At 31.6% G+C, this 23,414-nt stretch overlaps 1 protein-coding gene and 1 long non-coding RNA gene across 2 annotated transcripts; both read right to left on the bottom strand.

Annotated features, from left to right (window-relative positions):
• Nucleotides 1-10,827: 10,827 nt before the first annotated feature.
• Nucleotides 10,828-14,464, bottom strand: LOC133690003 (probable alpha,alpha-trehalose-phosphate synthase [UDP-forming] 11). The gene is made up of 3 exons (XM_062110138.1): nt 12,214-14,464; nt 11,849-12,122; nt 10,828-11,401 (listed from the first exon to the last, which is right to left on the bottom strand). The coding sequence occupies exons 1-3, from the start codon at nt 14,190-14,192 to the stop codon at nt 11,090-11,092; spliced, it is 2,565 nt and encodes an 854-aa protein (XP_061966122.1). The 5' UTR covers nt 14,193-14,464; the 3' UTR covers nt 10,828-11,089.
• Nucleotides 14,465-22,708: 8,244 nt separating this feature from the next.
• LOC133689184 (uncharacterized) lies at nt 22,709-23,401 on the bottom strand. Its single transcript, XR_009841270.1, has 2 exons — nt 23,191-23,401; nt 22,709-23,043 (listed from the first exon to the last, which is right to left on the bottom strand). It is a non-coding gene; the product is annotated as an uncharacterized LOC133689184 (long non-coding RNA).
• Between the last annotated feature and the right edge of the window lie 13 nt (nt 23,402-23,414).

The raw sequence follows: 23,414 nt of genomic DNA, 5'->3' as shown, positions 1-23,414 counted from the left end.
ACTATATAAATTACAAATAATATATATATTTAATAAAAGAAAGAGTTTATGAGAATTTTATGGGATATTGATGTGAGGATTAAATAAGGATAAAATAATTGTCAAGGTTAGAGGATCTATTAATGGTATTTCAAATAAGTATAGTATAAACTCTTTTTATTACTCAACTGGAAACCACACACAAAGGAGGTTCCAATCGAATTATAAATTGTTAACATGATTACATTAGTTATCTTATTTAAATAATGATAATACTTGTAAATGTTGTCAGGTATTCATGATGTCAATTTATATTAACAACAAATCAGGTTCCTTTCATAACATAAGTGTCAGTTATACCATACAATTGGTTATGAAATGATCAAGTATTTGTTGTACCAAGGGTTATACAACATAAATCTAGATTAACCATTTAACAAGCAAAGCATTAAGAGTGAATAAGATAACAAATACAAAACATGTTAGTATCAAACATTAAAGTCCATATTGAGTTTACACTATACTTATTTTTACATTATTAGTGTAACCTTTTCACTTTAACATAATAAACTTAACTAAATATAATGAAGAAGAGAAATATAAATAAACAACATAAAAACATAAGTATAGTAAAGGAAATGAAAAGTATAAACAAAAGATTAAGAAAAATATAACATGAATAAAACTTAAACATTACAAAAATATAAAAAAAGAAATAAAGAGCATGATCTTCATCTGAAAACCAAGATGCCTAAATGCATCGCAAATGCCTCCTTTTATAGACCAAAATTCGAAACTATTGATTTGATGACTAATTATTGAGTAGGTGGTCACATCTTGACTTGATGACAATCCTTATTTTCTTGTCTAAACAAAACGTCATTGCTAACATCAGAATTTAAACAGATAGTCTTCATGAAAGTTCTAGGAAATTGTCTCAGCTTTCCAACAAAATAAGAATCGATGCATTTGGACTTCTAGAACTCGAGATATGGTCTGAACACTAAACCATGTCTGGTCTGCAAGACAGATTCTGACTTCTCCGTTGTTGCTACCATTTGAACTAAAAAATAACACTTTTAAATCTTGGACTCTTCATAAAAGTTTTAGGCCTATGTCTTAGATTTCCATACATATAAACCAAACCTAAATCCAAGTTCTACAGATCCAGTTATGATCCAATAACCGAATGATGTTCCAGTTTGGACTGAACCAGCATCTCTTTTCTAAGCTTAGCCCACTCTTTGTCTTCTCAATTTTAGTAGTTAAACTCATCAATCAATCCTTTGATTTATATGATAAGCATGCATTTAAGATGAATATTTACCATAAATTAAAGGTATCTTATATTATTAGACATGTTATTATAAAACATGCTCTAGTTAAGGAGTTATTGATACTTCAAGTGCAAAATGATGAAATAAAATCTTGATAAAAATGCACTTTTAAGTACTAATCAAGCTTCCTACATGTGCTGCTTGTCAATACGGTAAACTATCAAGCTTTTCTTTTCAACAAAACAAGGCTTACGGAGCCACACTAAAGCTGCAATTAATACACGTAAATGTTAGGGGACCTATGAACACATCATCACTAAATGGCAATAAGTTTTATATTTCTTTAATTGATGATTGATTATATAAGAATATTCTAGATTTATTTTATGAAGCTTTGATCTAAGGTTGCTGACATCTCAGGGAAGTTTAAAGCTTTGGTTGATAGTTAAAGTGTATGTAAAATGCAGGTTATAGGGTTTAACAATGGAACTGAATACTTCTCAGGAAAATTTAACAAGTTTTGTGAAGTTCTAGGCATTGAACACCAATTGACAGCACCTTACACTCCTTAAAAAAATGGTGTTGTGGAGAGGAAAAATAGGATAATAATGGAGATCAAAAACTGTTTGATTCATGATAAAGGGTTGCCAAAGAAATTTTAGGTTGAGGCAGTAACACTATAGTATTTCTATTAAACAGGTTGTCAACAAAAGCATTGCGAAAAAAGAACCTCATTTGAAGCACGATATAACTACAAACCAAAGTTTTTTAAATGAAAACATTTACTTGTGTGTGTTTCTCTTACATTCCACATGTTAAGAGAGATAAATTGGACAATAAAGCAGAATGAGGATATGGATGATGAACCTATGAGAGGAACTAGATCACTCTTTGATGTTTATCAGAGTTGTAATGAATAATAAAGCCTATATGATATAATAAAGTCGTAACAAATCGAAAATGGATAGATGCAATGAAGGTGGAGCTAAAAATAATTAAAAAGTACCAGACATGGGAATTGGTGAATAGACCTAAACACAAGAAAGCTATAAGAGTCAAGTGGGTTTATAGGACCAATCTAAATCTTGATGGTTCTGTAAAAAAAAAAAAGCAAGGCTCGTTGTCAAGGGATATATACAGATATTTGGGGTATATTTTTCAAAACCTTTTGCTTAGTTGCTGGTTTGGATACCATAAGAAGTTGTTGGCTCTTACTGTGCAAAAGGGTTGGGTTGTACATCAATTTTTTTGTTGTATAAAAGGTTGAATTATCTATTTTTGAGAAAATCATTCATGTAGAAATTACAAAAGAAGCTTGAGATATTTTATACAAATCTTACAAATGTCAAGGTAAAGTTACAAACTTTATGGATATAGTTTGAGCTTCTCTTAATGAAAGACAATGAGGCTATCGAAGAGTATTTTTCATGAACATAAAAATTAGTTAATCATATGAAAGGCTAATGGAGAAAAGATGACAAATTTCCTAGTTGGTGAGAAAATTCTTCAAAACCTAACACTTCATTTTGATTATGTGATAGCAGCTATTGAAGAATCAAAAGATTTAAATGAGATATTAGTTTTTACAAAAGCTAATGGATAAAATTATTTTTTATTTTTTAAAAAATTATTTTTAATATCAGCACATTACAACAATCTAAAATTACAAAAAAAAAATGAAGCAAAAGAATCTTAAATTTTTACAAAAATATTTTTCAACCACAAAGACAAACAAAGCTGACATATTAGTTTACTTATGATCAACAATAAACACCAGCCAAAAATTCGATTATCTTAGTTTGTTTGTTTGATGACATTTTCATTCACAGCAACCATTTGAAAAAATAAAAAAAAATCTTGCCTTCCACAACAATCAATTAATGAAAAATCCAAGCTTTGCCACTTTTATCAACACTTGACAATTAAGGAAACTTACATCACAAGTTTTTTCTTTTTCAACTCCATGAGCAAGAAAGAAGAAAAATCTGAATATATTTTTATTGTTTTCTAAAACACTAGCAAACCCATAAAAGCTTTTATTATACATTAATAAATCTAAACTCATGAATCTAAAAAAAGAATGCTAATTGGAGATTGGTGAGTGATAGATTTGGTTTAGTGGTTGGTTTTGTAAAAAAAAACACTTGTTGGCCTGCTTCAAGTAAGAATCCCATAACATTTATTGCAAAAGAAACAATAATCATGTCCATTATACTTTCATTATTTGAGCAAATTGTCATGGTGTGTGTTGGGAAATTTTGAGCAGGGGAGAAGAGAGGGATTTTTTTTAACGGATATTTTTAAGTGTGTTTTTAAAAATCATTTAGAAAAGAATTTAATAGTACAAGATAACCCCAAAATTTAAATATTATCAAAGAAAGCCCAATCAGTTGAAGAATCCTTTCACAACACCTTATAAGAGAAACATGTTGTATTCTATATACATAAAAACTAAAACAGACTAAGTTATCGAAACCATCTTAGAGATTTATTCATATAGCGAAACACAAAGTACAGACCATATTATCTGATTTATTCTGTCTATTTAAACAATTCCAATCTACAAACATGTTTATTGACTAGGAAATCAAAATAAAAACAAAAAAAATCAAAACATATCAAGATTTAGCTAGCCGGAAAAAAAGATCGATATGACAAAGAAAAGGTCAAGCCTTTACTGAAGTAAAGGTTCTAAACAAAAGAAATAAGAAAAGAAAATTAATTTGAAAACTATGAAAGAGACACCAACCTTCTTACAAACATATGAGAACCAATACAATGAAAATAAAAGAAACATAAAAGCAAAAACCTGGAGAAAAAAGATAAGATGATCAATAGTCAATGTCTTATATAGAAAAGAAACCTTTAAAATTGATCAACAAAAATATTTTTTTTTTAGTACCAGCAAGATCCCAACAAAGAGAGATATTAGAGCTTATCCAGTTCAAACCGAACTTAAAACCCTCAAAATCTTTATCTAGGACCTTTTATAATCCCATCCAATTCCTTTCCATTAGAAAAGATACATAGATAAACACAACTAAGTACAACAGTGCAACTCGATTTCCTCTCTTTGTCATTCTACACTACAGAATTGCTCGAGGTTGCAAAGGAGTTTCCTTTTAGAAGTAAGGCAGTACTGAGACAACCATTCTATTGCCAAGATGCTTCTTCAATTGAGATATATAAAACATAGGGTGGATGGCAGCTAAAGGAGATGGATCAATTCAATATGCATAAATCACTAACAATAATAATTGGTAACCATGCAACTTATAGACTTAGTCCATGTAGGTTCTAGCCACAGTAGCAACAATATAGGGGTGCATCAAGGCAACAAAGCGTGCATATTTACTAAATCTATCCTCTATTATTAGGATCACTTCCTTTCCTTTAGGTGCTTAAAGCCCTAGCAATTTTTGAAAAATGACATAGTTAGGATAAAATTTTAAGGGAATGACACTATTTGAAAAGATACTGGGAAAATGACATAATTTAATAAAACAGTTATTTATTCAGAATTACGGTCTTGAAATGAATCGTGTTTTTAATATAAACTACAATTTCATATGATAGTTTTAATAAAAAATAGTTATTCAGAATAGAAGTTACATAATACAACCATGATTCTGAATCGTGATTATAATGCATATATAATCACCCCTCTATTTTTCATAGTCGTTGCTTATTTAAAAGAAAAAATCTTTAAAAACCAAAAAAGCCACCACAAAAACAGCTTTTAATCACCCAAAACAACCCTTTAATCCTCTAATAAGACTTCAAAATCATCTTCCCCTCCTCTCCACGAATCTTTCTACTGTTTTTTATTTTTACAAACCAAATGCCCAAGCTTGTGTTAACAACCTCCTCGCCATGACAACTAGTGGAACCACCACCTAGCCATAAAAAAACTCAAAGAAAAAAAAGTCGTATTGTCTTTTAGTTTTATGAGTTTCATTATTGAATTGAGAAATTTTGAGTTTTGATTTATAATTATTGGTGTTGTGTTTGATAATTGGGTTTTTTGTTAATGTTGAGATAATTTTGGGTTTTGAGTGTTGCAATTATGTATAATAGAATTGATGTTATTTATGAAATCAATTAGGTTTGAATTACAGAAATTAGGGTTTAAATTGATTATTGAGATACTTGTTATATTTAATAATATTGTTTAAATTGAGATAAAGTTTGTTTTGATTGATGCAATTAGGTAGTTTTTCAATGAATTGATGTTATTAATAAAGTTATAGTCAAAATCATACCAATTAGAGTTCGTGTTGGATTTTGGTAAAAAATATCGTAATTGGAGATTTTGTTCAATTGAGATCATTTAGGTTTTAATTGATGCAATTCAATATGTTTCCATTGATTTTATTAAGGTCAAAGTAATAGCAACTAGGGTTTGCACTGAAATAATTGCATTGTTATTGTTGAATTTTTTTTTATTGAAAAATATTGAGAAATGATTGCATATCTTCTTGATAAATGATGAGAAATAATTGATTGTGTTGATTATGGTAAATTATGAGAAGTAATTGCATTGTTGATGTTGAAAATTTCTTATATTAAAAAATATTGGAAAATAATTGCATAGGTTGATGTTGATAAATGATGAGAAATAATTGCATTGTTGATGCTAAAAATCTTTTATATTAAAAAATATTGGGAAATCGTTATATAAGTTGATGTTAGTAAATGATGAGAAATAACTACATTGTTGAAGTTTAAAAAACATTTACATTGAAAACAGTTGGGAAATAATTACATAGGTTGATATTAGCAAATGATGAAAACTAATTGCATTATTGATGTTGAAATTTTTTGTTATTAGAAAATATTGGGAAATAATTGCATGGGTTGTTGTTGATAAATGAAGAAAAATAATTGCATTGTTGATGTTTCAATAGATTGTGTGGGATCTTTATTTAGAAGATGATATATCAGTTGCTCCTGTTATATGCACATTGCTCATAAACTTATAGATAACAGTTGCCCCACTTATATTTTTTGCTTGTCAATATGTATTACTCAGACCGTGTAATGAGAAAATTTAACTTTAAGTAACACATCCTATATGACATACATGCGAGCGATTAGTTGCATTCATTAGTCGTTCGGGTAAGCACATTGATTATAATTGAATGATGCACCATCTTCAATATATATCGATATGGGATGCATGAAGAAATTTTATTTTTAGAAAGGTGTATCCTGTAATTTTCGAGAAGTAATATATGGGCTAATACCTGAGTATATTATAACAAATATTATAACATGTTGAATCATTATACCAAACTCATCGCATGTTTCTCTATGCTAGGAGATGGAGTATGAGCCACATGCATGTCAAATTTAAAATGTTGCAAGTATTTGTTACTTTTTATGGATTTGGTCAAAACCGTTGCATTTTATTTATGAATTAATAATTTGTATTTGCTTAATATTAGGTTGGATAGTTGTTACATGATGGTTGATGTGTTGCGGCTGATCTTTATGATCTCGATGATGATGATGGACTTGCTTGTTATTATGCATCTTTTTGGTACAAGACATGTAATATACTTGACCTATTAGGAGAGACATTAAATCTGAAAGATGTTATCTATAAGGATGAAATCACACAGGCAGGTGAAAGTCATACTATTGTGAAATTGGCCCATGCACTTGTTGTCGCAGAAGACATAAATAGACTCAGATGTAATATTATATTGTGTTATTTTTTTTAGTTATGAGTTATTTTTATTATTATTACTTTCATAATATTGTTTTAGTTAATTATCATGTTGATTTTAATATTGTCTTATATATTATGCATTTTCATCTTATTTTAAATAAACATGATTTAAAATCATTAATTTAGAGGTGAACATGTGAACATCATGAATAGATTGTTTAAAATTTCAAATCAACCATTTATAGGTTAAAGATGCAAATTGTTATGTTTCATTATTGATATTATCAATTATCTTTATAGTTAATAAATAAAATCAATTTTAAAAATAACACATATTAATTTGGGATTATAATTAATAAATAAAAATAATGTTAAAATATTTCACCCTCAATTATAGATATTGATAATTTATGGTTTGGTTTGGGTTTGGGTTATGGTTGTTTCGACTTTGTTTTATGTAACATTTTGGGTTGTGTTTAAGGTAAAATCATGTTGTGATAACACATTTGCTATTCGCATTAGTGTTTGTGTATAAAACTACAGCTATTGTCATTAGCGGTTGTTTAATACAGATATTAATGATAATAGTAGTTGTTTAATAAAACCGTTATTTCTATTAGTGGTTTATTAATAAAACCGTGATTTTCATTAGCGGTTGAATGAAAATGTATTATTTTCTCTTTCTTTTTTTTTTTTTTTTATCTCGGGTCATTATGAAATCTTTTACCAAACTATGTCTATATATATTATTCAATTTGCAATCAATAACGTTGCGGTGGGTGGCAAGTTGAACATAAATAGTAATAGATCATATATACATACTTTTTATGTTTCTTTTTTAACTTGCTATCAATTTTTAATTTTTTTTATTGATTGAAATTAAATTTAGAGAACTTGTATCCTAATAATAGTTAAATTAAAATTTTATATAAAAAATATAATATATGCTATTTTCTCCATGTACTTTGAATTTATATTCTTTATTATTTTCTATTTTTTAAAGAAATATTATTGTATAACTTAATTTCATAATTTTATTAAGAAAGAGTGCTTAATTGAAAACAATGAGAGATCAAATAAAACATAATTCAACTTCTATGTTATTATAAACTTTTGAATAACTTGAATGGTTTTAATATGGGTTGATCCGATATATATAAAAGATCATGATTTTCTTGATTTTTCTGGTTTTATATCTTATCTTAAACTAAAGTTCATGATACGAGACCTCATATGTGTTTTGTTTTTTCACAAAACTTTTAATTGCATAAGAAATCCATGTGTTATAGCTGTAGAATACACTTTTAATTGTATCCGTTTTACCATTGGATATAGAAAATAGATAGATAGTGAAGAAGTTTTTATTTTATTTTATTTTATTTTATTTTTCTTCTATGATATCAATTTTCTTAAGCTATGCAGTCAACCAGAGTAACTCCAGTGAAAAGCTCACTTTAATAGGTTTATTTACAATACCTTGAAAGTTAGTTAGGACATATTTTGTTTTAGGAACCACTATACATATATCTCCATAACAAGTCATCTTTCTCTTCTTCTGTTTTTTTAAAAAAATTACACCTAGCATTCAATAGCTTGATTAAAATTACCTAGTTTTTTAAAATTATAATTTACATTCTTGGTTAATATAAATTATCAAATTGGATGAAAATACTAAATTACTCTTATATGTAATATATCAGAAATTCAAATAAAAGCCAAATATAAAATTCTCTCCTCCAAATACAATTTATCTCTTTTCAAATATCATTTTCTCTCTATTTTCTTAATGATCTAAACCCTAATTGAAATCAAAATCTAGTTCTTTTAATCAATTTTTTTTTTTTTATGTTGTTGGAATCTCACCCTTTTCTGGAAGAGTAATTAGTTATATTTTTTAAAAAAAGCACAAAAAAACCCCTAAATTAAAGCTTAGAAAGACACCTTAATTTTTTCAATTATCTCTTTGATTCTCTATAAATCCACCTCTTATCTAGCATTTCTAGAGAAAATCATAAAATCTGTCAAATACTCATCAAAACCAGGAGTGTCTCTTTACTCATACTTCATATGTGTATGTGTTCCTCCAACAAAGTCATCATCCTCCACATCAATCACTTTCTCATTCCTTACCATTGCTCTTCATGATCCCTCCGATGGTCCATTTGTACCGGCACCATCTTTCTAGTATGGATTGGCCAGCATAGGCAGGAAGAGGCATTAAGACTCTTTCTTCTTTTACGGGTCGAGCACCCTTCCTTCTCGGTCAAGTGGCGTTCCTCTTCTTCCAGTTCCAATCGCATCTTCGGACGTATTCCTTAAGGTCGAGCCAGTCATTCCTGCTCCTTGGTAAAAGACCCAAAACCCCGCTGCAAGACTAGTCAACGAAACAAAGCCAAAACCAATGAGAAGAAAGACTCGTGAGAAGAAACGAAAAAAATAAAAATGATTATAAAATGATTATTCAAGTTATAACTTTAATTACTAATACATTTTTATTCATGGAAAGCCAGAAGTAATTTCTCAGCTCAGTCCCGGCGAAGCCTAAAGAAACAGTTGTGCTAGAAAGAAAGCTGGAAAAAGGGTGTCAGCTTAATTTCGTAGCTTCATAAATTTTGAAAGATTTTCTTTCCTTCCAATCTTGCAGGTTTGCTATAGTCATCTCTCTCGTTGATTGTGTAAGCTTTATCTCTGTGCGTTATGTGGCGGAATCAGCCGCCCACTTTCTTTTGGTTTTCAAATCCATTCATTTATAGAGAGAGAGAGCTAATCTTTTTAAGATGTTCTGCGGTGTTTCAGCTAGAGTTTTTAAAAAATTTAATTTTTTATTTTAAATTAATTTTTTAATATTTTTAAATTATTTTAATGTGATGGTGTTAAAATAAATTTTAAAAAATAAAAAATATTATTTTAATATATTTATAAGCAAAAAATATTTTAAAAAAATTTGTTATATCACTGTCTTAAAACACCCTCAAGAACACATCATGCAAAGTGCAGCGCATATTAAATTGATATTTATAATTGATTGAGTGTATCTTTTTGAGTGTTTTAGGATTCTAGTAATGAAAAGAATTCGATAAAACAATATTGTGTAAAAAATATTTTAAAAATAATATAATTTAGAGTCGTAGATGATATCCGCGATTGTCACAAGGACTTTCAAATTGAAAAATTATTGGTTACAAGATTCAATAAAAAGAGATCAGAGAATAGAAAGAAAAAAATCCCAGAGACACGAAATTTCTATGAAGACATCATCAGTATCTTTGAAAAGATCTTGACAAGACGAATCCAACGATATCAAAGAAGGTCATCAATGATGATTGGAGTGAGTCACACAAACAGCTCAAAAGTGAGTAAGCATTGATACATTTTGACAACTGTTATAACCTACTTCGTTTATTGTTTGTGATATTTTTATGTCATTGGATTCGTCTTGTTGAGATTTTTTCAGTAGTATCAGTGATGATGTCGTCATTAAAATTTCAATGTGTCTTCGATATCATTTTCTTTGTTTCTCTCTCCTCTCTACTCCAACATCTTTTTCCTTTTTTTTTATTGAATTTTGTGTCTAATATTTTTTTAATTTGAGAGTTTTTTTTTCTTTGTTTCTCCCTACTCTAGCCTCTTTTTCCTTTTTATATTTTTTTTATTGAATTTTATATCCCACAATAGCCTCTTTTTCCTTTTTTTTTTTTATTGAATTTTATATCCCACAATTTTTAAATTTTGAAGTCACACAAGTTCCATATGCAACTCTCTAAACTATATGATTTTTCTAAATATTTTTTGCACTATTATTTTATCTTTTTCTTGTTATATAATAGAGTTACATCTATCAAAAAAATAAAGTTGGATTAGAAAACATGCTGTCATGAGATGAAATTTGGCATCAAATTGAGGAAAGAACATGAATCTGTCATCTTGTAAATTTCAGCTAGTGAATTTTTAGATTATGGATGACTGGTTACGGAGGGAACATGTGGTTGTAAAAAAAAAAAAAAAAACTATCTGCTATACAAGCCTTGCTGTATCATTTGAGTAAGCCCTACACCAACACCTCTCCCCCCTCCTAACATGGATGAGATAATGAAGCAATTCCAGAGCCTCCAAACTCATGGCCCATGCTTTCCTATTTATCTGTTTTCCTATGGTCATTTTAGACATCTTCATCTTCAAGAGTATGTGCATACTTTGACCCTACTGATGCTGTAGCAAGGCCTTGAAGCAACTTGATGACCTCAGGCGTATCATCAAGATAGTATTTAGCCTTGCTTGGCTTAAGACCAACAGTGCAGGCAAACACTTCTGCAATGGGTGATATTGATGGATTGTCAACAAGTCTTGCAATGCTCTCAAACATGTCCTCATCGGACCTATCATCCCCGATGCAGAACAGGAAATCCGGTGACTTGCCCTGACTTCGCATGGTTGAAATAAGTTTTTCTACAACTATACCTTTGCTTGCTCCCTGAAATTCACCAAAAAAGATAGGTCAAGAACAAATAACCCTACTTCCGCAGATTTATAGGTGAAGTCAAGAATCATAACCCAACTTCCCATTTTTGAAACAACCAAATCCTACGCAACATTAATTAGCAGTGCACATGCCTCTTGAATTACAAAAGGCATGAAAAAATAGAAAGACAAAACCAACAATAACTTCTTTCATTTTGCAAGAGACATAGTATCATGTTGTATCACTGGACAAACTGCAGTTATACCAAAATAACCACAGCCCATATAATTTCACGTTCATAATGCAAATTTGTTTCCTCATTTGGACTTCAATGTGCAATGTAATTCAGAAATTATCTTGATGGACCTTAAACACATCTTTCCGTCCTTTTTCAGAACATCAAACCACCAGTGGCTGCACATAACTAACCAGTTGAAAACAGTTCAATATGTTTCATACCTGTGGTTTCACCTCAACAATCTGCTGGCCTCTTCTAACCACCACAGGCTCGTTAGCAAGGACACTCTCCAAGTGATCAAGAAGCTCTTTAGCCTGGCAGCTGCCGAAATCAGGGTCTGCGTCTTGATGGTGCCACACCAGTGCGCTTTCTTTTGACTCTATGAAAGACCCATCGGTTGTCTCTGTATAACGCTCCATGACAGGTTGTACGATCCTTTTCCAATCACAATCCATTGCCACCGAGCAAGTCTCCCATGGAGAATTCTTTGTCCACCTAAACCAGTGTAAACAAGGTTATCAAGGGCTAAAATAGAAAGCACCAAATCCATGCATCACATAAGCTAATGAAATGTGCAAGACAGTACCTGGTAAAGTAACCATGCTCGGCTGATATACCCAATTTCTCACATGGAGAGAACCACTTGCTTAGAGGATCCCTTCCTCTGCCACTCACAATGAAAACAACGTTTTTGGGATCACTGCATAAGCAATTCAGGATTGAAATAACTTCACTTCTGGGTGTTTTGTCAACAGCACACTGTGGCATCATAGTGCCATCATAGTCTAAAAGGATTAAGCGGCTGTTTGTATTGTTATAGGCAGCAACAACTCTTTCAGTCGTGAGCATCCTAAAATTTGTTCCCACAGCAGCAACTCTGAAATTCAAACCAAACCCAACATTGTAATACCTCTTGAGATAATGCTCTTTGCAAGCCCTCTCAAGGTCCAGATCAAAACTCCTCGCCCAAAAAGCAACATCGTGAGAGCTAATGTACTTATAGTGCTTCTCGTGGCGCAAATGTTTCTCTTCATCCTTCATATGGATACCCGCATACATGGCATCGGCCACAGCACCTACGTCCCAAGGATTAACACGACGTGCCCCACTGAGAGACGGTGAGCATCCAATGAATTCTGACACAATTAGGAAACTTTTCCTTGGATACGATTCATCAATCCCCAATGCCTCGTCTAAAACAGGGCTGCCTTGCCTACAAACAGTGTATTTGTATGAAACCAAATTCATCCCATCCCTTAAAGCATTAACCACACAACATTCAGATATCGCATAGTATGCTGCTTTCTCTATAGTGCTAACTGGACCATTAATGAAAACAATTGGCTGATAACCTTCGTAACCATACTTTTGATTGATCTGTTGAGCAATAAGAGTAGTCTCTTTCTGGACTTCTTGCACATCCTTACCCTGACTTCTAGCCGGATTAGCAATCTGGACTAACACCACTTTCCCTATCAGTTCCGGACGCATTTCCAAAAGTCTCCCCATCGCTGAGAACTTCGAGCTAATACCTTTAAGCAAATCCAAATCATCCACACCAACCATTACAATTTTCCCTTCAAATTTCTCCTTCAATTGTTTGGCCAAAGTGGCTGTCTGCTCCATATTCAAAACCGACTCAAGCTGTCCCATATGAATTCCCATATGTAAGATCTTGATACTGATAGTCTTACCACAGTAATCCAGGCCAATGTAACCCCTTTTGCACTGATAATCAATACCCAACATCTTGCTACAACAAGACAAGAAATGCCTAGCATAATCAAAAGTATGAAACCCGATAAGATCACAATTCAAAAGAGACCTCAAAATCTCCTCCCTGACAGGTATAGTCCTGTATATCTCAGATGATGGGAACGGACTATGCAAGAAGAAGCCAAGTTTAACTCTGTTAAACCTCTTCCTCAAGAAAGCAGGCAGCACCATAAGATGATAATCATGCACCCAAACAGAATCCTCATGATGCCTCAAAATCTCAGTAACCTTGTTTGCAAATAACCTATTAGCTACTATATACCCCTCCCAAAGCGACTTATCGAAACGTACACCACCACGACTAGGAGACAAAGGCAACATATAATGAAACAAAGGCCATAAATAGTGCTTACAGAAGCCATGATAATACTTGTTCTTCTGATCATCAGTCAAGAAAACAGGAACACATCTAAACATAGAAAACAACGACCGCGCAACCTCATCCTGATCTTTCGTTTCAACATCAACCCTCAACAACCCCACGTACCAAACTTCTGAATTTGCAGGAAATCCATCTTTGAACTGCAAAACAAGACTCTCTTTATCAAGTTCAAAAGACCAACCTTTTGTTTCTTCATTACGGTGCCCTCTTATCGGTAGCTGATTGGCCACAATGATTCGGCGCGGCTTGGACACGACAGGACTGGTTACGCCTTCATCATCATGCTCACCAACCTCGATTTCCGAGAGAGCTCCCAGCACATTCATGATACGAGGGATTCGGTCCACGACACGAAAATCGTTGACCGAAATCATATCCAAATTGTCCTTGCAAGACTGTGTTATCATAATTCCCAGTTTTTTTAAAAAAATCTTAAATCAAGAAACCAAACAAATTAAATCAAAGAAAAAGGACGAGAAGATATACTATTTCTTTTGAAGCTGATTAACAATGAAGAGAAAAGGGAGAATGGGCATTTATATAAAAAAACAAAGAGAGAAGATATACAATGGCTGATTTATTTCCATTATCTTGAGAGAGAGAGAGAGAGAGAGAGAGAGAGCGGGGAAAGAAAATATATTAGGAAGGAAGGAAGGAAGGAAGGGCGGATAAGAACGAAAGGGAGGCCGACTTGAAGCAGAAGTAGTATTTATATGTGTGTAATTAATTGATGACTGGATTTGGACGGTCGAGATTATACTTGGAGGTTGGCATCGGCATTGCGTGGGGTCTACGCACTACTGTTCAGTTACTCATTGGCTCTGTATGTTACTGGATTGGGCAATAAATATAAAGAGGCCACGTTATTTAATCGTGACATGTGTATATTTATATTTATAGTTAGGTAAAATCTTGAGATATGATCTTCTTTTTTCTTTTTGTATGTAATTAATATTTCTAGCATAACCTTTTCTTATTTTCCCTCCTCTGAATCTCCGGACAGCATTGTATTCTTTTTTTTCCTTTTTTTTTAATAAAAAAACAAAATTTGTTTAAAAAGAGAAATATTTGTCAAAGTAAGGAAATAAAGAGGAAGACACGTGTGTGGTTAAGCTTTATAATAGGCTTACTCGGTCAGAAACTGTGAACTAGTAGGGAGCAGATAGGCGTCTACGGCCTCTACACGGTTGGCACGTGTAGAGATAGCAACTTATAACGCTGACAAATTATCTTGGATAGACATTAACACTGTGTGTGCGTGCGCGCGTGGGTGTAATGATATTTTCTCCAGTAAATTCACTTTTGTAGCAAGTGCTGTTCGTTCCGAACAGTGTCTCCAAAAATTTTAAAAAGAATTTTAGCTAAGATTAAATTTTTTATATTTTTAAATTGTTTTAATGTATTAATATAAAAAAATAAAAAATCATATAATATAATGTTTTTGAGTCTTTAGGAGCTAAAACATAGTTTACTCGGTGAAATATCTCTGCAGAGATGTGCGAAAGAGAGGATGTGATTTTGAGGAGATCGGCATGCGGAGTACTCACAAAAGAAACGTGGCGTGTGCGGGTGGTCTAAAAAGTCCAAGAAAAATCTAATCCAAAAGAGCACCCAAAAGTCACGGATGCCTCCCTCCATTTCCTTAACAGTATCAACGGCTGTTAATGCTCCCAGGTCGCGCATTGCTCGACGCGTCTGCCGTACATTCATAGCTTTATCTCGTCTTAGATTAATATAAAAACATCTGTCTTTTTATTTATTTTTTAAACAATTAGGTATCATATCATATAATATAATCAGGCTTCATACGTGAAGATTATCCGTTTATCATCTTAATTAGTTGGATGTCGCAATCTTTTTTAATATTGGATAGAAATATACAAAGGCATGAGACCGGTCCTAATTCTACTTGTATTGTTGGGATTTATTGTTGAATAAAGAAAAGAAGACTTTTTTTTTTCTGAAAAAGAAGAACACGGTTGATCTTATGCGTTGACATGATCAAATGTAATTTGAATGTGATTGGAATAAATGAATAGGTTGTGGTTGTATGACCAAAAAAAAATTAATAACGGATAAGGTCATTGTTGCTTAAAGAAAAAGAAAAGAATAAAGATAAGAGATTTGTTATTTAAGCATGTGAAATTATAGTTTTGAAACCCGGTCTGACCTGACAGGTCGATCCGGAACCTGGCCGACCTGTGGCTGGAACAAGGCTGGATTGAAGAAAAAAAAGAGGAAAAAAAAACTCGGTGTGACCCGGTTAAACCAGCAAGACTCGGTGAAAAACCCAATTGCAACTCGTTGACTTTTGTTTTTTTACTAGAATGATATCATTTTGATTTAAAAAAAATAAATTAACCCGAATGACTTAGCGACCTGATCAAAACCTAAAACCCGAGCCTTGAATTGAGCCGGTCACCGAATTAGGTATGAAATATACGAGAGAAACATATAAGATATCCATTTTGTTTAAAAAGAGTATACTATTAATTTTAGGTACACATAATTAATCTAAAAAAGAAAGCAGAAGAGGTGTTTGAAGAAAAAAAGGGAAGAAAAAACCCAGTGTGACCCGGTTGAACTGGCAAGACCCGGTCAAAAACTCGGTTGCAACCTGTTGACTTTTGTTTTTTTACTAAAACGACATCATTTTGATTTAAAAAAACAAATTAATCCGGAGGATTTAATGACCTGATCAAAATCCAGAACCCAAGCCTTAAACTTAGCCGATCACTGGATCAGGTCTGAAATCTATGAGAGAAACATATAAGATATCCATTTTGTTTAAAAAGAGTATGTATTTTTTTATTACTATTAATTTTAGGTACACGGAAATTAATCTTAAAAAGAAAGCAGAAGAGGTCGTTAAAGGAAGAAGGAATACTACTAATGGGTTTTTTTTAAAATAAAATAATAATTGTTTTAAAACACTCAAAATTTTATTAAAATAATTTTTTTATTTTTTTATAAATTTATTAAAATAAAAAAATAATTTTAAATAAAAAAATATTTATATAAAATACCATTTAAAACAATAACTACAGGAAATATCAACAGTCAGGCATCCTCTCCTTGCGTTTTACATGCTTTTCTTCCGATAAAACTAATTCTAAAATTTGTCTAGTCTAGACACAAGAATAGTACAAAGCTAGGAAATGGAATCGATGACGTGGATGAGTCTATAATCCTACGTGGCATCTCAGGGGTAGACCCTGACCGTTTGTGTCAGGATCACTACCTTTCCCAAGTTTATCTAAGAACGATGTCTCTCATGGGGGGCCCACTCCTCAGCCACGTGGGATCATGAATTGTGGGGCCCATGTTATCTACAAAGACTACAGAGAGAGAGAGAGAGAGAGAGAGAGAGAGATGGCGGGGTTTTTTTATTTTATTTTTATCAAACGTGAACGTGGGCGGCATCTTGTCTTTTGAGGTTTGGTGTATCTGCGCTTGAGAAAGCACCCACCACACGATTTCTTTCTTCTTTTTTTCCTTCCCAGAAAAAAAAAAAGATATAATTTTGTTGCATAAATTGGTGTTGCGTGCTTTGGATATTATTAGTTTTTTCCGAGGGGTGACACGTAGCCATGTTAATAATTTACTTTTATTTAATCTTTTAATTTCTCAATTAAATAAAATATATTCTTTAATCAAAATTCACTTTTTTTATTTATGTATAATATGTATCAGAAGCAAAGTTTTAAAAAAGCAATTATCATACTTTAAAAAAATTAATAAATAAATCAAACAAATCATAATGAAAAAAAAATATAATTAGTTTAAAAATTATAATTAAAAAATCAAAATAGATATTTTATTTTAATTCAATATTTATAAACAATTTTTTTTAAAAAAAGTATTCACACTATTATTGAACAACAATAATTTTACTAGATAATTTTTTTAAATATAATCTTAATAATTTTATTTCAAGAAAGTTATATTTAAAAAAATTTAATTAAAATAAATAATGGACAAATAATAAGACTTTTTTTTTATTTTTTCAGATTTATATAGAATTTTTTTTTCTAGTTTGTTTAGAATTTATTTTTTTTAGTATAAATAGAATTGTCTAGCTTGTGTTTTAGAAAATTACTTGAAGATAAAATATATAATAATAGAATTTTGAAATAGAATTTTTATGTAATATCTATTCTGCATAATGTTGCATTCTTGTTCTTATCATTTTTTTCTTGTATTGTTTTGTTTGTATTAGTTGCTATCAAACCTCAACAATCAAGTTATTTGTTTGTGATGTGTTGCAAATATTTTCTTTTTGTATGCTGTAAATTTTAGGTTATAATCGCTTACTCAATGCTAGAATAACCATGGCCGGAAAAGGTGACAGAGCATAACATATATTTTGAAAAGTGATTTTTAAAAATTATTTTATATTTATTTATGATTAAAAAATTTAATCAATGAAAAGTATTTTTCAAATCAAGTAAAATTTAGTTTAGTTCGGTTCTTAAAAAAATATTTTATAAACTAAATATTTTTTTGTAATTTTTGGTAGAATATACTTTTCAGAATGTGTCAATAAAAATGAAGTTAAAATTTTAAATTATCATTAAAAGCAAAATTTATTAAATCGATGTTTAGAGAATTCTTCATCATTTTTTCATGTGTTTTTTTTTTTATTATCAAGTAAATTTATGGATAATTTAGTATTTTGATAAATATAAATATTATTTTAAAAAAAAAAGATAATTGGAGTGTGCAATGTGGGGGATTTCTGTGTTTATCACCAAAAAAAAAGTAACGGGGGTAGTGTTACATTTGTTATTAATTTTATAAATAGACTGCATTTTCCCTTTATATATATATATATATATATATATATATATATATATATATATATATATATATATACATATACATATATATGAAGTAGCTTATTTTCTCTGAATCCAACTTGATTGAGATATTACTTTATAATTATTAAAATATCAAATTAATTCATATATATAAATTGAATTTCTCAAAATCTCAAGTGACCAGTTGTGTTTCTTAATTAAAACAAATATTTTGAAAACACGGAAAAAAAAAATACTCCAGAACAAGAAAAAAGTTTATGATCAAGACTTTCCTTTTTAAGAAACTAAATTTGATAACTTCAAGGGTAGCTTAATTGGTTAGGTGTTGAGTATGCTTCCAAATGATCACGAGTTCGAGTCTTCTCAGGGTAACTAAAAGTTTACATAGTCGTTAACTTCAAGGCCTGTAAAATTAATCGAAGTGCATGCAAATTAGTCCGAACATTCATGTTAAAAAAAAAAAACTAAATTTGATGATAGATAATGATAGGAAAATCGTAAAATTTATATATCCTAATCACAAAAAGAAAGGTTTCTCTACTTTTAGTTATAAAATTTATATATAAACTCCCACACCAGCATTTAATATTATCATATCTCTAATTTAATGTAAATCACAGTTTTTTTCAGGTCGGTAGTTTTTGCTCCTTGCTTGCATGGCTTTGGTTCTTTCTCAAGATCTAATTAGAATGCTCGTTCAAACAAAGAAGAGTCTTAACATGAAATTAAGTTTGCTTTCGTCATTAATTACAAGGCCCAAGTCGTCGTCGTCCTCAATATTTGAAAATAAAATAAAATAAAATAGTAGAAAAATCAGATTCGAGAAATGCCAGATTCATGGGAAGAGCAGTTCTCCAGGCTTGCAAAAACCTTTTGGGGGCCGTGATGTTTTTTTCTTTTTCAATGCGAGTTATTTTGAGGGCAGTTTGCGTGTACGGACTAGTAAAAGAGACAGCTCATTCTAAGTAGGTGGTATAGCCAGCCACGACTGCATCTGGCCTAGTCAAATGCATGTGCGTAACGTAAATTGGTTCTCAATCAGCGAAGTCTATCTTCTGTATTACAACATCAATTCTGTGGAACCGTATTTATTACATCAGGGGCCTGCCTGCCGAGGTAGGAGGAGGATGTGTATTTGACATTGTGATTATAATGGTGGATTAAATAATTTTTATTTAAAAATATATTAAGATGATTTTTTTATTTTTTTAAAATTATTTTTTATTTCAGCATATCAAAATAATTTAAAAACACTAAAAAAATAATTTTAAATAAAAATATTTTAATTTGTTAAAAACACATTGAATACCATTCCCAAACTTACTTGAAAAATACTAGAGTTGAATGGGAACCCTAAAGCCAGCTCAGTCCAAGTTGTCTTCCTGCTGATATTTCCATTATAGATCCGTGTGAACAAAAAAAAACCAAACCCAAACCAGATGTTGAATGTTCTTTGAATCCAAACCACACGCGACAAAACAAAAATCAATCCTTTCCTTGATCCTTCACGAATCAACAGAGGATTAGTATAAAAGCTCTTTGGTCAATTTGCAAAGCCAATGGTTAGATGACACATCTGTCGTGACTTCTGGTTAGGCACAGTTGGGTTTTGGTCCTCCATTAAATAAAGAATGGAAGTCTTTTTTTTTTTTTTTTTTTTTGTGTGTGTGGATATTTTAGTTAATAAATATTATAATCTAGTTTAAATGAAATGGAACAATTGATAGGAGCCCCCACCAAGAATGGACAAGGGGTGGGCGCATGCGTCTGCTTTTAGTTTATTTACTGCTGCGGTCACCGTGTTTTTTAATTAGTTTCTCGTTTCAAAATATTTAAAATAAATCTCTTAGATTTTTTTTTGTTTTTTACATTTGGGCATTAAAACCATTGAAAAATACTAAAAAAACCCATTGATTTAATATTTAATCAAGATAAAAATGTTTTTGAAAAGTATTTAAAAGGGAAATTAATCAGCCGTGTCCTCTGATAAATTTGAATGGATGAAGATGTGGTCATAAGGTCCAACTTTGACACGAAATTTCTAAGTCATTCGCATATAATGGTGGTGTACTTGTTTTGTCTATATCCATATCTTTGGTTTTTTCCAGTGTTGAATGTTTGATTGAACAACAGAGGCTCCTTCCTAGGAAGCTGTTTCCATTGGTGTTCCGCAGCTTCAAAACCCGCCCGCCCTCTTTCTTTTTTTCTTTTTTTTTCTTTTTTTTCATAATAAATAGCCAAATTTGACTTTGATTACAAGTTCAACAAAAAAAAAAAAAGGAGAAAAGTCATTGTAAAATGTTCCCATTTACCATGAGATAATTACTCTTTTTCTAGTCTCTGAAAGGTTTTCTTATGCCGATATTAATCAAATATTTTGTCAAAGTCCTTTCTAAGATTTTAATGTAGCATTATGTCTAGAATTGTGGTAATAATTGTGATTTAAAATTTTTTTTACTCGTAAATATATTAAAATAATATTTTTTTTATTTTTTTAAAATTATTTTTAATATTAATATATCAAAATAATTTAAAAATATAAAAAAAATATTAATTTTAAACAAAAATACCATTTGAACCGCATTATAAACATGTGTTTTTTAAGCTTATATTTTGGATGGAGACATAATCTAGTAAATGTGGCTACTAGAAGCTTAATGTCCTAGAGGGTTGGTTGGGCATAGCATCATACACCACCTAGTTTGTTTGGTACCGATCCTATTTATAGACCGGTAGGAGAGTACTTGAAAGATCGATCTTCATCAAGATCAACGATCTTTTTCTGCCATTATTGCCAATACTGCCATATTGCTCTTGTTCTTGGCAATTGTGGGTGTCAAGGTTGAGCCAATCCTTGTTTCTGCATGAAGAGGAAGCTGGTTTGAATTTACAAGCTATATGATTGGAAATTTCATGTCTCTTTCTAGCAAAACACACGGCTACCAAATTTGATTTTATAATGTAGGTTACATATGAGTTTCTAATGAACAAGAGTTAAATAAATTCTCTGGGTATATTGAAAATAGAATTTTGTTTCTTCGCCGGCCCTGATGGAGACTAAGCGCAGCACGCATTGGATAAGACTTTAGACTTCGAATCTAGATTGCGTTCCCCGCAATATTCACCCTCTACAGATGCTAAATACCTCACTAAAAACCTATAATAATACAGCTGCTACTAGGATTGCGATTTGCTCACAATAAATAATAGAAAAAGAGGCTCGACGTTGCTTGAAACCTCAAAATTATGGTATCGTGACCATTTCAGCTTCTGCGCCATCATGTTATTGAATATTTGTCGTCCACTAGCAGAAGTTGGAGCGTCTGATGTCCATGATAAATTAAGCTGCATGGATAGAGGAGATTGAAACTTAGGCTTTGATTCAAGTCTCCTAGATAGGCGTTGCTTGCTAAGCCTGCAAAATCCTGAACGTGCTTTAATACAAGGAAACGTAGAAGAAGCGGCAGTGAAAGCCTAGAAATATACGGCTTTAAGCTTTGCAGATAAAGAGAGACGAGTGGTTTCATGGACCATCGATTTTAATCCCATTGTCAACCCATAATGATGAAAGATCGCCAGAAAATCACAAACTGTCCATCGTTATTGTCGCCATGTTGGTTCCTGTATCAACAGATTACTTTGGTGCATGAACTGCTAGTTTTATCTGGAACATACCATGTTCCGAAGAGTGACAGCAAATTGACTAGGAGCAAGCATTCTGCAGAGCAACTTGCCATTTTCCCAAGGGCCTAAATGCTTTAAAAAGCTCCAAGTTGGAGGGTATGAGACTGAGTACGCAAACTGTAACAATGCCATTGGTGACATGTGGATAGGAATAAGGTCGAGGAAACTTTTCACTGAAGCTTCCATCATTGAGACGACAAAAATGACGTTCACAATTGAGAACATCTTTGGGCTGAATTGGAAATACAAGTTTTTAAGAGGAAGCCCGTTTGGGGATATCATGGGCCTCACTAAAATATGATACGCTGTCATCTGCAAGAAAAATCGACTCTCTAGACAATCTTAAAGACAAATTCCTTTAAATTAATCCGATTTATTCAGAGAAACTTCATAAATTTATCTAAATTTTGACTCCACGATTTGAATCCAAGTAATCACAGCTTTTTTTCCACGAAAAGATTAAAAGCTTATCAAGGATGTAGTCATAACCAATCGAATACCTGGTTACAGGATAGGACCCCTCAAGAAGGAAAATAAAAGAATGTTGCCACACATTACCAGGTCATTTTAAACTGAGGAAGTCCCTACGAAGTAAATGGTACAGCATTTGTCACCTGAAGCAACAATTTTCATACAATTTTACAAAGTTAAAATTCGAAAGAATATTTAAGTGAAGAATCTCCATGTTTTCACCGTTCCTCGATCATGTTACCGCACAAAAAAAATGGACAATGGCAAACCAGTATCCAGCCAACTGAGAAAAAAAGAGGTCATTTAATCAAAACTAATAGTAATAGGCAATAACATCCAGTCACTGAAAGGATAAATGTCCATATACTTAACGAAATGACCACTGCACAGACCTTCTGAATTGAATGCAATCAATGGGAGCAGACTTTACCTGTTCCAGTATGCTTTTACCAGTGTGACCTTCAATGACCAAGCCTGCCGTGAGACCAATCATTGCCCATGCTCCGTTAATTGCTTCAATTTGGCGCCGTCTCTGCAGTAGCAGCATTATTAGCATCAAAATTGTAACTTACCAAGATTGAAGATAGATATTAAGTTGGTTTGATCAATGCAAAATTAAACTAATGAGATGATACGCCCCTTTGAAAGATGAGC

The sequence above is a fragment of the Populus nigra genome, chromosome 3, assembly GCF_951802175.1.
Source record: "Populus nigra chromosome 3, ddPopNigr1.1, whole genome shotgun sequence".
Classification (NCBI taxonomy): domain Eukaryota; kingdom Viridiplantae; phylum Streptophyta; class Magnoliopsida; order Malpighiales; family Salicaceae; genus Populus; species Populus nigra.
Note: the sequence above shows the minus strand (reverse complement) of the source record. Positions and strands in the feature narration are given on the sequence as shown.